A 17308-nucleotide genomic window follows, 5' to 3' on the forward strand; every position below is an offset into this window, starting at 1 on the left:
AAACTCCTGTTCAACGAGGATGGGATTCCAACCCACGCGTCCATCGCCTTAACCACTCGGCCACCTTGTCCTAAACCGCTGAAATACACTGGAGTATGAAAGATTATTGCAAGATTCAAAGAAACTGAGACTCGAAGCAACCAATGAATAACAGGTAGACCAGCAAAACGATCATCATTTCAAATAAACTATGAATAATGTATGTTCAATGAAAAGGAAAAAATCTAGTTCCTCTCGTGCTTCAGATCTGAAGAAATGCCCAGGTGTTTCTGTCCATCTTCGCGCTGTGAAAAGGCAACTCAATCATATAGGTCTAAGGTGATGTCTGGCAGACAAAAAGTCACTACGTAGAAGAGGATATGAACAGCAAAAAAGAAAACTTCCACTGGTGCACGAAAACAGGATATCTGAGGTGTGCAATAAGGTTGTATGGACCGATGAGTGTAAATATGAGATCACTGAATTGCTGCTGTTTACAAAGGACCTGGAAATTCACAGTATCGATAACCCAAATATATCAGTATTTGCTGGGAGAGGAAATGGCTTCCATAGGAGAATTAAGCACACTCCAGACAATTGTTTTCACCAGATGAGTGTACGAATGAAAGCCTGGATTGGGTGGCGTTCAGCTTATACATATATCAAGCTCCATGGAAACCAACAACCCCATTTCGACGAGGATGGGATTTTAACCCACACGTGCAGAGCACAGTGGATTAGCAGTCCATCGCCGTAACCACTCGGCCATCTCATCCAAAACCGGGGGAATACACTGGAGTATGAAAGATTATTGCAAGATTCAAAGAAACTGGGACTCAAAGCAACCAATGAAGAATAGGTAGACCAGCAAAACTATCATCATTTCAAATAAACTATGAATAATGTATGTTCAATGAAAAGGAAAAAATCTAGTTCCTCTCGTGCTTCAGATCTGAAGAAATGCACAGGTGTTTCTGTCTATCTTTGCGCTGTGAAAAGGCGACTCAATCATATAGGTCTAAGGTGATGTCTGGCAGACAAAAAGCCACTACGTAGAAGAGGATATGAACAGCTAAAAAGAAAACTTGCACTGGTACACGAAAACAGGATATCTGAGGTGTGGAATAAGGTTGTATGGACCGATGAGTGTAAATATGAGATCACTGAATTGCTGCTGTGTACAAAGGACCTGGAAATTCACAGTATCGATAACCCAAATATATCAGTATTTGCTGGGAGAGGAAATGGCTTCCATAGGTGAATGAAGAACACTCCAGAGAAAGGCTCCTGACAATTGTTTTCACCAGATGAGGGTACGAATGAAAGCCTGGATTGGGTGGCGTTCACCTCAAACATACATTAAGCTCCATGGAACCCAAAAGCTCCAGTTCGACGAGGATGGGATTCGAACCGACGCGTGCAGAGCAAAATGGATTAACAGTCCATCGCCTTAACCACTCGGCCACCTCGTCCAAAAGCACGGAAATCCACTGGAGTGGGAAAGATTATTACAAGATTCAAAGAAACTGGGACTCAAAGCAACCAATGAAGAACAGGTAGACCAGCAAAACTATCATCATTTCAAATAAACTATGAATAATGTATGTTCAATGAAAAGGAAAAAATCTAGTTCTTCTCGTGCTTCAGATCTGAAGAAATGCACAGGTGTTTCTGTCTGGCTTTGCGCTGTGAAAAGGCAACTCAATCATGTAGGTCTAAGGTGATGTCTGGCAGACAAAAAGCCACTACGTAGAAGAGGATATGAACAGCTAAAAAGAAAACTTGCACTGGTACACGAAAACAGGATATCTGAGGTGTGGAATAAGGTTGTATGGACCGATGAGTGTAAATATGAGATCACTGAATTGCTGCTGTTTACAAAGGACCTGGAAATTCACAGATTCGATAACCCAAATATATCAGTATTTGATGGGAGAGGAAATGGCTTCCATAGCTGAATGAAGAACACTCCAGAGAAAGGCTCCTGACAATTGTTTTCACCAGATGAGGGTACGAATGAAAGCCTGGATTGGGTGGCGTTCACCTCAAACATACATCAAGCTCCATGGAACCCAAAAGCTCCAGTTCGAGGAGGATGGGATTCGAACCCACACGCGCAGAGCGCAATGGATTAGCAGTCCATCGCCTTAACCACTCGGCCACCTCGTCCTAAACCTCTGGAATTCACTGGAGTATGAAAGATTATTGCAAGATTCAAAGAAACTGGGAGTCAAAGCAACCAATGAAGAACAGGTAGACCAGCAAAACTATCATCATTTCAAATAAACTATGAATAATGTATGTTCAATGAAAAGGAAAAAATCTAGTTCCTCTCGTGCGTCAGATCTGAAGAAATGCACAGGTGTTTCTGTCTGTCTTTGCGCTGTGAAAAGGCAACTCAATCATGTAGGTCTAAGGTGATGTCTGGCAGACAAAAAGCCACTACGTAGAAGAGGATATGAACAGCTAAAAAGAAAACTTGCACTGGTACACGAAAACAGGATATCTGAGGTGTGGAATAAGGTTGTATGGACCGATGAGTGTAAATATGAGATCACTGAATTGCTGCTGTTTACAAAGGACCTGGAAATTCACAGTATCGATAACCCAAATATATCAGTATTCGCTGGGAGAGGAAATGGCTTCCATAGGTGAATGAAGAACACTCCAGAGAAAGGCTCCTGACAATTGTTTTCACCAGATGAGGGTACGAATGAAAGCCTGGATTGGGTGGCGTTCACCTCAAACATACATTAAGCTCCATGGAACCCAAAAGCTCCAGTTCGACGAGGATGGGATTCGAACCGACGCGTGCAGAGCAAAATGGATTAGCAGTCCATCGCCTTAACCACTCGGCCACCTCGTCCTAAACCGCTGAAATTCACTGGAGTATGAAAGATTATTGCAAGATTCAAAGAAACTGGGACTCAAAGCAACCAATGAAGAACAGGTAGACCAACAAAACTATCATCATTTCAAATAAACCATGAATAATGTATGTTCAATGAAAAGGAAAAAATCTAGTTCTTCTCATGCTTCAGATCTGAAGAAATGCACAGGTGTTTCTGTCTGTCTTTGTGCTGTGAAAAGGCAACTCAATCATGTAGGTCTAAGGTGATGTCTGGCAGACAAAAAGCCACTACGTAGAAGAGGATATGAACCGCTAAAAAGAAAACTTGCACTGGTACACGAAAACAGGATATCTGAGGTGTGGAATAAGGTTGTATGGACCGATGAGTGTAAATATGAGATCACTGAATTGCTGCTGTTTACAAAGGACCTGGAAATTCACAGTATCGATAACCCAAATATATCAGTATTTGCTGGGAGAGGAAATGGCTTCCATAGGTGAATGAAGAACACTCCAGAGAAAGGCTCCTGACAATTGTTTTCACCAATTGAGGGTACGAATGAAAGCCTGGATTGGGTGGCGTTCACCTCAAACATACATCAACCTCCATGGAACCCAAAAGCTCCAGTTCGACGAGGAAGGGATTCGAATCCACGCGTGCAGAGCACAATGGATTAGCAGTCCATCGCCTTAACCACTCGGCCACCTCGTCCTAAACCGCAGAAATCCACTGGAGTATGAAAGATTATTGCAAGATTCAAAGAAACTGGGACTCAAAGCAACCAATGAAGAACAGGTAGACCACCAAAACTATCATCATTTCAAATAAACTATGAATAATGTATGTTCAATGAAAAGGAAAAAATCTAGTTCCTCTCGTGCTTCAGATCTGAAGAAATGCACAGGTGTTTCTGTCTGTCTTTGCGCTGTGAAAAGGCAACTCAATCATGTAGGTCTAAGGTGATGTCTGGCAGACAAAAAGCCACTACGTAGAAGAGGATATGAACCGCTAAAAAGAAAACTTGCACTGGTACACGAAAACAGGATATCTGAGGTGTGGAATAAGGTTGTATGGACCGATGAGTGTAAATATGAGATCACTGAATTGCTGCTGTTTACAAAGGACCTGGAAATTCACAGTATCGATAACCCAAATATATCAGTATTCGCTGGGAGAGGAAATGGCTTCCATAGGTGAATGAAGAACACTCCAGAGAAAGGCTCCTGACAATTGATTTCACCAGATGAGGGTACGAATGAAAGCCTGGATTGGGTGGCGTTCACCTCAAACATACATCAAGCTCCATGGAATCCAAAAGCTCCAGTTCGACGAGGATGGGATTCGAACCGACGCGTGCAGAGCAAAATGGATCAGCAGTCCATCGCCTTAACCACTCGGCCACCTCGTCCTAAAGCACGGAAGTCCACTGGAGTGGGAAAGATTATTACAAGATTCAAAGAAACTGGGACTCAAAGCAACCAATGAAGAACAGGTAGACCAACAAAACTATCATCATTTCAAATAAACTATGAATAATGTATGTTCAATGAAAAGGAAAAAATCTAGTTCTTCTCGTGCTTCAGATCTGAAGAAATGCACAGGTGTTTCTGTCTGTCTTTGCGCTGTGAAAAGGCAACTCAATCATGTAGGTCTAAGGTGATGTCTGGCAGACAAAAAGCCACTACGTAGAAGAGGATATGAACAGCTAAAAAGAAAACTTGCACTGGTACACGAAAACAGGATATCTGAGGTGTGGAATAAGGTTGTATGGACCGATGAGTGTAAATATGAGATCACTGAATTGCTGCTGTTTACAAAGGACCTGGAAATTCACAGTATCGTTAACCCAAATATATCAGTATTTGCTGGGAGAGGAAATGGCTTCCATAGGAGAATTAAGCACACTCCAGACAATTGTTTTCACCAGATGAGTGTACGAATGAAAGCCTGGATTGGGTGGTGTTCAGCTTATACATACATCAAGCTCCATGGAAACCAACAACCCCATTTCGACGAGGATGGGATTTTAACCCACACGTGCAGAGCACAGTGGATTAGCAGTCCATCGCCGTAACCACTCGGCCATCTCATCCTAAACCGGGGGAATACACTGGAGTATGAAAGATTATTGCAAGATTCAAAGAAACTGGGACTCGAAGCAACCAATGAAGGACTGGTAGACCAGCAAAACTATCATCATTTCAAATAAACTATGAATAATGTATGTTCAATGAAAAGGAAAAAATCTAGTTCCTCTTGTGCTTCAGATCTGAAGAAATGCACAGGTGTTTTTGTCTATCTTTGCGCTGTGAAAAGGCAACTCAATCATATAGGTCTAAGGTGATGTCTGGCAGACAAAAAGCCACTAAGTAGAAGAGGATATAAACTGCAAAAAAGAAAACTTGCACTGGTTCACGAAAACAGGATATCTGAGGTGTGGAATAAGGTTGTATGGACCGATGAGTGTAAATATGAGATCCCTGAATTGCTGCTGTTTACAAAGGTCCTGGAAATTCAGTGGCGATAACTCAAATATATCAGTATTTGCTGGGAGAGGAAATGGCTTCCATAGGAGAATGAAGCACACTCCAGAGAAAGGCTCCTGACAATTATTTTCATCAGATGAGTGGAAAGCCTGGATTGGGTGGCGTTCACCTCATACATACATCAAGCTCCATGGAACCCAAAGACTCCATTTCGACGAGGATGGGATTCCAAAACCAACGCGTGCCGAGCACAATGGATTAGCAGTCCATCGCCTTACCTACCAAACATTGCAACAGAGTTATGCTGTACAGCATCTGGGAGGACAAAACGCATCATAACTCTAATTGGATAGGCTTCTGCAGTAGATGTCAAAAAATATGTCCATATATACTGCTATGTGAGTGTCGCTCTAAAGCTTTGTTCAGCAGACAAAATGCCACCTCTGAATACTGTTTCACGGAAGCTGGACATCTGAGACTTCTTTGCCATGCTTCACAGATGAGTTTTGGAGAGGTTATTCTACGTTTCATCAGTCAATAACAACTTTGATCCTGAACTCTGTGGTGTTGAGGCAGGAAGAAAAAAAGAAAACACCCTCCTTATGTATTTTTTTTACACTTTATTTAGAGATAGGGGAGAAAGCAGAGAGAGTTACAGATTGAGATGGGATCACAGTACAGACAGTATGAACAAAGCTCAGAGCTGGGACAACAGTTCATTTTCAAAAAGGATATGCCTTCGGGTCTCAGACAGGTACCATGGCGATTTACATTAATAGTTGTTCTAAATTTTATTCTTTGATGTGAACAGGAGCTGTATATGCTTTGCACAATCGGTTATATCTTTCAGCATTATACATTTTGTGGAACTGTAGCTACAGATTTCATATGAAGCAGTTATAAAATAAGTAATACGTGAATAATAATAATACAAAGTAATAAAAAACAGCCTTTAACCACACCACCACCACCAAATTTATATGCAAATAGACATAAATATTACACATAAAATTAACACCAACTTAAATGAATCTGCATCAAAATCTGTCGAACCTGTAGATCTGTGACACATTTAATAATTCCATCACAGCACTCAGATCTGGGCCAAAAATTTGTTTAATTGGGCAGATCAATTTTACTTGTTATTTATGAGTCAAAAGTTCTGCATTGCTGAAATAACCAAATTATGATTTTCTGGTAAATTAGAGGTCCAAGGTGAGACTGATAAGTAAGATGACATCATTATTTCCAAAGATACGAGCCATCTTGCCTATTCAGCATGGTCCGTCCTTCACAATTAAGATGTCCGCTTTGGTTTCCCTGGTGAAAGAATGGTTCCAGTCAAATCCGAGAGGAAATTCCCCCACAACTTGCAATAAGAAAATTCAGAGTTGTAGAACTCCATTGCCTTCAACTACCAGAAGTGATTTTTACATCAGAGTTTTAAATGTCAAACCACCAACCGTGCGGGTCCCAGTCCTGTCTCTTAACCACTACGCTACAGGCTGCAAATCCTTCCACCATAGTGAGTGAACACCGTTAAAAAAGGAATAAATGCAAAAGAACCCGCACTGGCCCAGCCCATTCAATTGAATCATTAATAAAGTGCTTTTGTCAATAACTATTATTTTTTAGTTCACACCACCACTTTTTGTGCATATTTCTCAAGGGTGCCCACTGTATCATTTCAGGTTCTGACATCCATAAGTGGTGAAATTTGTGTGGTTTTAAGTACCAAAAACAATCTCTATCAAGTTTTACATATCCATTCCCATGATGTGACGGAACTTTTATAAGCCACATAGGAAGTGAACATTTTCAACAACACGAGCGCCTTAAGAACATTATAATCACATATGTGTGATCTTACACCTCAAAGAGCGAATAATTACATGAGCACTCAGATGGCTTATTCCTTATAACTGTTGGCTTCATTTGTGCGAAAAGAGCTCTCTGGGTGGGGCTCCATATACTCACAGTCTCTGGACACACAGGGCACACTCGTTGGCATAGGTGATCCCATTAGTGCCACACACTGGAGAGTAGTTTAAGGGACAAGCTTGAGTCTCACTCATGCCTCCACATGATGGCTGAGAGAGAGAGGGGGCGGGGGGCGGCATCAGGAGGGCGGGAAAACAAGAGGGAGAGGACAGGGGAAAGTCAGTGGGAGGGGGAAAGGAGAGATGCAGGGAGGGAGAAGAGAAAGAAAGCAAGAGGAAGAGAGAAGGGAGAGGGAGAGAGAAAGAGAGAGCTTCAGTCCAGGAGATTTCCAAAGGCCTTTTACATTCTATTTATATTCTATTTACACTACCCACCAACACTATTCATACCCTTGATGAAGATGAGCAAAATCAGGCTATAGAAAAGGGAAACAAACCATGAGTTATATTCATTTTTGGAGATTATTTAATACCAATATTGTTATATTATATTTTATATCTTTATCACAGTTGAGATTCATTTTTGAATGTTCGGTAAGTTTGTTTTATGTTCAGTTGCACACACTTAACCCTGTTCATTCAGGTCACAGTTTCCTAGACCTGGCCCTGGAGAGTAAAGATATCTGCTGGTTTGTGTTTTTCACAATAAAAATCAGGTACCAATTTAGGCCCAGTAAACCAGATGTGCTCCCTCTGTGATCACATGCTGTAACTGATCAGTAAGTAAAAAAGTAGCCTCACAAGACATTTCTTTTGAAAAACCAACAATTTAGGGAAACCATATAATTCCAGACAGACAAACAGCCTAGACAGCCACAACTTGGATATGAGTTTAGATGAAAGACTCCATCTTACCATTCTATATTGGCCAGAACTTCCCCCTGCTTCTGAAATGACAAATTGGGTAGATTTAGTACAAATACACTACTTTGATGTCAAGTTAAATTTTTTCTAGAAACAACCAACAATAACTGATTTCAGATACTTTGATTACAGATTTGATTACCAGTAAAACTTGCAGGTTGTCAGAAAAAACATCACACACCAAAATTATAGGCTATGGCCAATCAAAATAAATGCGTGTGTGTGTGTGTGTGTGTATGGGTGATTATGCAAATATGGGAACTTTAATGTACTTTATGTCCCTATGTTATATGTATACAGTAAAAAAATATTCTTTCATTTTCTTATCCCTCATATGTTAAGTTAACCTTTAAATCATTTTATCAGCTTATCAACCTTTTGATCAGCTTTCTACACTGAATTTTAAATCATTTTTAGGTCCATTTTACCCTTTAATCTCACAGTTTTGTTGTTGTCCAAAACCCAGAGTTCTATTTTAATTTGAAAAACAAAACGAATTAGAAAAAAAAAAAGAAAGGTACAATCGGTAAGAGTTTTTGTTAAAACATTGTTACAAGACCATTGTAAATCCCTTCATATCATTGAAAAAGGCTCACTGACATGTTGACTCACCCTCTGCCTGTGTTTATAGTCCTTAAATTCGGGTTTCAAAGTGTACATTTGTCGAGCCGTCACTCTGTATCAAAACATTGGACAGCTCTACAGCAATTCAAGCTCATTGATTGAAAATTGCTTCTAACTGCCACAGCCAATGGCATGGGCGCTTATTCCGATTTTTCGTGTAGTTGCCCAAATTGCACTCCAGACAAGCGATCACTGAAACTCTATACTATTGCTTATTATCCAAACGAAGACTACATATCGAGTTATGAAATAATACCAGTTTGTTACCTGTAGCAACAAGCAAATTAGCTATATTTAGCTTGACGAATTTACAAATATCCACTTACGATAAAATCTAGGCAATATGAACATAGTCGTGATTGCACCAGTGTTGTGCTTCAGGTGGATATTTTTACATTCGAGAAGCTAACTAGTCATAGCTAATTTGTTTGTTGTTACTCATTGTTACTAGGACTCGGAACTGTACTGTCCTCTCAGGTCTACTTTTGCACTTGTTCTTGTGATTGATTTGCACTTTGTTGTACGTCGCTCTGGATAAGAGCGTCTGCTAAATCCCACGTAATGCAATGTAAAAAGTAAAAAAGGAATAACATTAACGCTCTTCAAAGGCCGGCCTGTAGTGTAGTGGTTAAGGTAATTGACTGGGACATGCAAGGTCAGTGGTTCTAAACCCGGTGTAGCTATTATCAGGTCTGCACAGCTGTTGGGCCATTGAGTAAGGCCCTTAACCCTGCGTTACTCTGGGGAAGGATTGTCTCCTGCTTAGTCTAATCAACTGTATGTCTCTCTGGTTAAGAGTGTCTGACCATATTAATGAAGTTATAACTACAAAATGAAAGTATGATATTTTATTTTTTATACAAAATATACCTGTCCCATGCCAGTGGCGTCATTCCCATCTCAACTGCAAACAAAGTCTTTTGAATTTTAAAGTTACTTGGTTATCATGAAAACATACAGCTACAGTCAAGCACATGTCTGAGGAGAAAGTGAAGATGAATCAAGGTACAGAATATTTTTATTGTCTGTAATTTCCAAACTGGCTGTAATTTCATTAAATTTGAAATTATTTTCAAGTTCCTTTAATTTTATATTTTAGTGTTAGCATGTTAGCAACAAAGATTTGCCATAGCATGAAATATATCATTCCCACAACAGTCATTCCCAACATCGATTTGGCTGTGATGGTAATGACAGGATGTGGTGAAAATGATCTATTATCTCACCAGATTTGTCCCTTTAAATAAATACAAATACAAAAAGAAAACACATTGATATAGACAATGAGCTCCATTAGCCCCAACAGATTATTTTGGCCAATGAGAGATGATATCATATGCGACATGTTGTCACAATGGCGGAGCACAGGAACCAGCACAGGTTTGGCAGGTTTAATAAGCAGATGAAGGGGCAGACAGAGCGTAGTCAAAAACAGGCAAAAAACAGAATGCCACAAGGGCAAGGGCTCAGGAACAAGGAGGCTAGGACTAGGGTAAAGGAATATAAGGGCTTGGGACATGAAAAACAGGATAAGACAAACTAGCAAAGTGCAACTGAAAAGGACAGGTATAAATGCACTGGGGAATGAGACAACCTAGCCAAGGCATGGGAGTGAGGGTGGTCTAACAAATAAACATCAGGTGGGAAACATGAAAGGGCAATAATACATTAACGAGGGAGGAACGATAACGCGGGACTGCATTCACATAGACAGACATGTAATACAAACGGCTCCGGACTACGGTGGTAGACAATTGCACAGAGTTAAGGAATGTAGAGATAGTGGAGAGCAGGTCCGAACACTTTGCTGAATCAAGGCAAGCAATTTAGGGATAGAACAGGGAGGCGGAGTTATAGAGCAGTATAGAAGTAGAGAGTTAGTCTGTTAGTTATGTGATTAAACTATAAATACCCAAAACTAGTGAATGTTAGTTTGTTAATTGGACAAACATATTAGTGTGCTAATGTAATTAGTACTGTACACATTCTATGTTAGTTGGGATTAGTATGTTCGTGCTATCTACAAACATGAAATGGAGAGAAAGCAGGAAGTGAGAAAAAACTAAACTGAGAAGGAATCGTGAGAAACCGGAAAATTCCGAAACCACCAGAATAGTGAAGCACGCAGACAGGGAAGGGGCTCAGGCTCAGAAAACATTAAGACACAGACATCACAGGGGAAGACGAGTGTGAATAAGAAAAATAATAAATGACAAAAACATAGAATAAACTAACAGACAAAACTCAGGATCATGACAGTACCCTCCCCGTCTAAGAAAAGCCTAAGAAACAGGTACCCATAGGGAGGAGGAGCAGGGAAGGTTGGTGGAACAAGGGAAAGAACAGTGAGTACAAAGGAACAGGAATCATGAATGCAGCAGTGAGGGGAACTGGGCAGTAAAGGAGAGTGTGAGGCTTGAGCAATAGGGGTCTCAGACGGTAACGGGGGTCTCGGACGGCAGCGGGGGTCTCGGAGGGAGCACAGGAGCATGTGGTCTCGGAGGGGAGCACGGGGTCTTGGAGGGAACAGGGAATGAGCTCAAAAACCAATAAATGTAAACAGAAAACCACACATGAATAAGAAAAATAATAAATGACAAAGACACAGAATAAACTAACAGACAAAACTCAGGATCATGACACGTGGAGCTGGACACTGTTGTCTGGAAAGATGCTTGTTCACTCAATTAGTAGTAGACTGTTACTGCTGGTTCATTTGCTTTGAAAGTCTTATCTACTTTGCCCCCTTGTGGCTGAGTAGACATCTCAAATTGTTGCATTCATATTTATATAATACAAAATAACTACAACATAATAAAACTGCAAAACGGCGATGCCAGATTGTGAAAATTACTTCCCGCTAGCGAGAACAGCAGTTTCAATGCTTATCAGCCTCTTATTTGGAAAGCAGGGCAATAAAACACCAGCCTCCCACTCACCACACTCAAAGTTTACAACCCTAACCTCGCCACAGACTCAGACAAAAAAAGGCATATTCTAGCAATCCTTGATATCATTCCTCTATTTCAAAAAATCATGTTCCAATATAAGAACAAAAATATTACATTCAGAAGTTGCACAAATAAGCGCATATATATATATATATATATATATATATATATATATTTTTTTTTTTTTTTTCTTAGCTCAGTTATATTGCATGTCTGGCTGACATATTTCCGGGTCTGTAACATTAAGTTTGTTTTGCAAATTATCCAATACAGATATTTATGAACTTTTTCTCTGGGGTTTTCAGACAGTTTAGGAATATCACTGCATTCGCCTAGCAGAATGAATATACAGACGTGTGTAATTATAGGATTTGGACTTGCAATGGATAAATCAGTAGGTTGGTTAGGGTGAGCAATCCTTTTTGGAGAGCTTTTTGGGCACTTCGGGCATGGTTTATAAAATATACATTCATATATGTGAATGAAACACACTTGAAGGTTAATTTTCTTTACATTAAAAATCTGCTTTAATAGAAAAATGAGCTTTTCTGATCATGCATGTGTCTGGACAAAATATATACAGATTTTGTGTTTGGAGAGATTTGAGGACATCTGGGTACAGATTTTGGAAATACCTGTCAATATCTGTACACAAATTAACATTAAGTTTGTACAAATGTAAAGTAGTTCTGGGTTGGTCCTTGACTTAGAAATTGAAATATTCAGTCCTAAACTATAAAAACATAAGGCATTTATTTTCTTTTTCCCTTGTAGTTTAGTGTACCTTTGTGAACACTGTATGTACATGCTCTGACATGACAATTTGTTCTGAATGGTACATGCCTCTTCTTTAATTTAAGTATTCAACTATGTTTATGCCTCTTCTTTAATTTAAGTATTCAACTATGTTTATGCAGAAAAAATTTGAGATATTGACACTTTTATAGGACTTGTACAAAATAGGTGGAATTTTCCCTCTAAGGGGGCAAAGTAGAAAGGGTTAAATGAACAGTGTATCAGTCTGAAGAAAAGATAGCATCAAGATCTTTCAGTTTGTTTGTTACTGACTACTCTTTTCTGCTTTTGTTTTCTGTGTTGGTGTGGCAACTCCACATTGTTTCTCTGGGTCAACAGTGTATAGACACGTAAAGCCATTTGTTACCTGTGGTGAAGAGGATAGCCATGAACAGCAGTAGCGTGTATACAGTCATGTTACCAAATAAAATAAAATAAATAACATTAAAATAGGAAAATAAGCAGATGATTACTTCTCCTCCTTCTGTCCAAGCTCACCACTGATGAAGGGACAGCCGGAGTGTAGTCAAAAACAGGCAAAGTTCAAAGACCGGGAGGTCCGTCCAAACAAGGCAGAGGTACAGAGTTCCACAAAAAAAAAAAAAGTTTTATTTAAACCAGTGCAGTCAAATCTTAATCTGGATATAACTACCTCCTCTCTTCTGCTTCACACTTTAACAGTCTGTGCTCTAATGGACTTTTGTACCCTGTATTATATTCTACCCTGTCCTCATCCCACTTTTTATTCCAGCGTTCCAGATTTTATTTTAAATTTTTGCTTTACCTTCCCCTATTAATTAATTAATGAATTCATTCATTATCCTGAACAGGGTTGCAGGGGGGCTGGAGCCTATCCCTGCATACATTGGGCGAAAGGCAGGAATACACCATGGAAAGGTTGTCAGTCCATCGCAGGGCACACACACACACACACACATACCTACCTACCTACCTACCGGCAATTTAGACTCTCCAATCTGCCTAACCTGCATGTCTTTGGACTGGGGGAGGAAACCCACGCAGACACGGGGAGAACATGCAAACTCCGCACAGAGAGGCCCCAGCAGACAAGGATTTGAACCCAGGACCTCCTTGCTGTGAGGCGGCAGTGCTACCCACTGCACCATCCGTGCCACCCCCTTCCCCTAATTTCATTACCCTCTAATCCCACATGTGCAGGTATCCAAGAAAATATTATTTCTATTCCCATTCTCCGCATTCTAAATAAACATTTAAACATTTCATATATTAGGTCTTCCCTAATTGAGTTCATCATCTGTAGGCTAAAAAGAACTCTGCAGAATCAATACACAGCACCACCCTCTCTGGTCTCACTTCTTCCACCCATCGGAGACTAACAAGCACTGCCATCATCTCAGCTGTATAAAATGATAATTTATCAGAAATTCTTTTTCCTATGTGTATTTAAAATAGTGAAATATATACTCCTATTCCTACATGGTCATTTTGATCTTTTGATCCGTCAGTAAATATATGTAGATAGTTAGAATATTTGTTTATTATATACTGGTTTGCATAATATCCTATTTTGCGTTCTGCCCAATTTTTCCTTAGTTCCAGGACACTAAAATCAACTTGAGCCTTTGGGAAGAGCCATGGGGGAACATTACTTATTGGAGTAGGGGAATTAAAATGTATTCCATCTAGGTCATATTAGTCTGATTTATCTTTTATCTTCCATCCAAAACCATTTCCGTTTTATCTATACTCCCAGCATTCGTTTTGGACACTTTTACTGGCATTTTAATCCCCACATCCTCTCAGCCAAATCCAAAATGTTAGAGTCAGTTTATCTCTCCAGAGCTCTAGTGGGATTTCCCCTCATTCTATGAACATGGCATTACATGGTGTTGATCTCATTGCCCCAATGCTAAGCCTCAAGGCTTTGCTTTGCATTCTATTAATTCTGCTTAAGTACAATTTAGCTGCTGCCCCATAAACAAAACACTCATAGTCAATTGGTGATCTCATCAAAGGCCTATATATATCTATTAATGCCTGCTTATCTGCTCCCCATGTATATCCAGATATAGCCCTCATTAAATTACTTTTTTACATTCAGTTTCTAGTTTTTCAACACGTGTCTTCCATGTACATCTCTCATCTACCCAAATTCCCAAATATTACAATTCCTTTACTTTTTCCATTGGTTGTCCATATAAAATAAGACACCGTTCTTCTATTTTTTTCTTTCTAGTGAAGTAGCAAGACATGTTGAGATTTTAAAACCCCAATTGTATGACCACTGCTCTACCTTTAAAATAGCTTTCTTAATCTCTCTCAGCACACTTGTGTCGTCTCTCTCCCCCTAATCCATATAGCTCTGTCATCTGCATATAATGATGAGCATATCCTTCTGTCATGAATATACCATTGATCATAATGTTAAACAACACCGGACTAATGACACTTCCTTGTGGACTTCCATTAACTATATCATACTCATCGGATAACTCTGGTCCTACCTTAACTCTAAACTTTCGTTCTGATATAAAATCTACTACCAAGTTGTAAAATCTTCCACTAATGCCCATTCTATTCATTTGAATTAGCAGCCCTTCCCTCCACATAGCATTGTACGCTTTTTCGATATCAAAGAAAACAATCACCATCTTAAATGCTTTCTCTATTTCATTACTAACTTCAACAAGTGCGTCCATGGAAGACCTACCTTTCCTGAATCCATTCTGGTACGATGCAGTTAAACCTCTCTTTTCAGAAAAATTGTTAAGTCTTTGGACCAAAATCTTTTCCATCCATTTGCACAAATGTGAATTTAATGCAATAGGTCTATAATTTCCAGCATTATTTGGGTTTTTACCGGGTTTGCTAAAAGGTAAAATGAGTGCACTCTTCCATCTTTTTGGTAACAAACAAACCTCTCCATATCTTATTGAACAGTTCCAGTATTATGCTCAGTACTTGATCAGGTAATTACGAAACATAGCATAACTTAGTTGTCCTGCCCCGTTGCTGTGTATCCAGTGTTATTTATCGCTATTTCTAACTCACTCATAGTCAGCTCAGCATCAAGATTTGTGTCTATATTAAAATTCTTTCCACAAAGTATATTATGATTTTCCCTTAGTACTGTCTCTTTCCTCTTTTTATGCCAATTATCTAAGTGACTCACACTGTGTATATTAGCAAAGCTCTTTCCCAATATATTAGCCTTTTTCCTCTAACACTGGAATGTTAGTATATTTCCTTTTGCCACTCATTTTCTTTAACAGTTGCCATACATCTCCTAATTTCACTTCTCTGCCTATAGTAGAACACTATTCCCTCCATACATTCTTTTTACTGGATTTGATAATTCTACGAGTCAGAGCTTTTTTTCTTTTGATAATCAATTACGTTTTCTTGACTCAAGTTACTCCTTAATACTCGTAATGCTTTATTTCGTTCTCTAATAGCTTTAGTGCATTCTTCATGATGCCACTTTCCTTTTCCATATTATTCTATTCATGGGTATGCTCTTTGATGCCATATTTAAAATTAAATTAGTCACTATAGAATAGCATTCTTCTATAGTACCATTCATTGAAATTGACTTAGTCCCCTCTATGCAGTATTCTTGATATTTTTCCCAGTCAGCTTTTTCAAAGCACCATTTTTCCAACACGTACCTTTCTTGGGCATGCATATTAATTTCTATAGATACTAGAACTATCATCCACGTTCCATTTGCATCAGCATGCTATATTTCTAGATACTAATGTTAGTGCTAGACATGATAGAATATTTCTGTATACATCTAATCTTGTTCCTTTTCCATCATTAAGACATACTAAAGATCTTTCTTCCAACAGTTCTTCAACTACATTGCTATTATTGTCTGTTTGTATACTGCCCCATAAACTATTATGTGCATTTAAATCACAGATGTCTACTCTACCATGTTCAATAGTATTAAATATTTCAGCACTCAGCTTCTTGCACAGGTTGTAAAAGTTGATTCTAGCAAAGTGCAACTGAAATGGACAGGTATAAATACACAGGGGAATGAGATAACATAGGCGGGGCATGGGAGTGAGGATGGTCTAACCAATAAACATCAGGTGGGAAACATGAAAGGGCAATGATACAACAACGAAGGCGGAATGAAAATGCAGGACTGCATTCACATAGACATGCATGTAATACAAACAGCTCCGGACTAGGGAGTAGACAATTGCACAGAGTTAAGGAATGTAGAGATAGTGGAGAGCAGGTGCGAACACTTCGCTGAATCAAGGCAAGAAATTTAGGGATAGAACAGGGAGGCGGAGTTATAGAGCAGTATAGAAGTAGAGAGTTAGTCTGTTAGTTATGTGATTAAACTATAAATTCCCAAAACTAGCGAACGCTAGTGTGTTAGTTAGACAGAGAAGGAATCGTGGGAAACCAGAAAATTCCGAAACCACCCGATGAGTGAAGCACGCAGACAGGGAAGTGACTCGGGCTCAGAAAACATTAAGACATAGACATCACAGGGGAAGACGAGTGTGAACAAGAAAAATAATAAATGACAAAAACACAGAATAAACTAACAGACAAAACTCAGGATCATGACAGTACTCTCCCCGCCTAAGAAACGGGTACCCATGGGGAGGAGGAGCAAGGTGGGAAGGTGGGTGGAACAAGGAAAAGAACAGTGAGCACAAGGGAACAGGAATGATGAATGCAGCAGTGAGGGGAACTGGGCAGTAAAGGAGAGTGTGAGGCTTGAGCAATAGGGGTTTCAGACGGTAACGGGGGTCTCGGACGATAACGGAGGTCTCGGAGGGAGCGCGGCAGCACGGAGTCTCGGAGGG

The 17308-nt window shown here is 39.6% G+C and overlaps 1 protein-coding gene across 1 annotated transcript; it reads right to left on the reverse strand.

The window, feature by feature from the left end:
* Positions 1-6026: 6026 nt before the first annotated feature.
* LOC133135868 (probable pancreatic secretory proteinase inhibitor) lies at positions 6027-12978 on the reverse strand. Its single transcript, XM_061253187.1, has 4 exons — positions 12859-12978; positions 8113-8144; positions 7295-7407; positions 6027-6637 (listed from the first exon to the last, which is right to left on the reverse strand). The coding sequence occupies exons 1-4, from the start codon at positions 12905-12907 to the stop codon at positions 6592-6594; spliced, it is 240 nt and encodes a 79-aa protein (XP_061109171.1). The 5' UTR covers positions 12908-12978; the 3' UTR covers positions 6027-6591.
* Positions 12979-17308: the final 4330 nt, after the last annotated feature.

The sequence above is a fragment of the Conger conger genome, chromosome 8, assembly GCF_963514075.1.
Source record: "Conger conger chromosome 8, fConCon1.1, whole genome shotgun sequence".
NCBI classification, from domain to species: domain Eukaryota; kingdom Metazoa; phylum Chordata; class Actinopteri; order Anguilliformes; family Congridae; genus Conger; species Conger conger.

What these genes read in the sequence shown, in the direction of transcription:
- LOC133135868 (XM_061253187.1), bottom strand. Translation starts at nt 12,907, where the DNA reads ATGACTGTATACACGCTACTGCTGTTCATGGCTATCCTCTTCACCACA. An exon ending in GTTCTGGCCAATATAGAATG is followed by an intron (nt 7,408 to 8,112) that starts GTAAGATGGAGT and finishes TCTCTCTCTCAG; the next exon opens with CCATCATGTGGAGGCATGAG. An exon ending in GCCCTGTGTGTCCAGAGACT is followed by an intron (nt 6,638 to 7,294) that starts GTGAGTATATGG and finishes TTCTTTCACCAG; the next exon opens with GGAAACCAAAGCGGACATCT.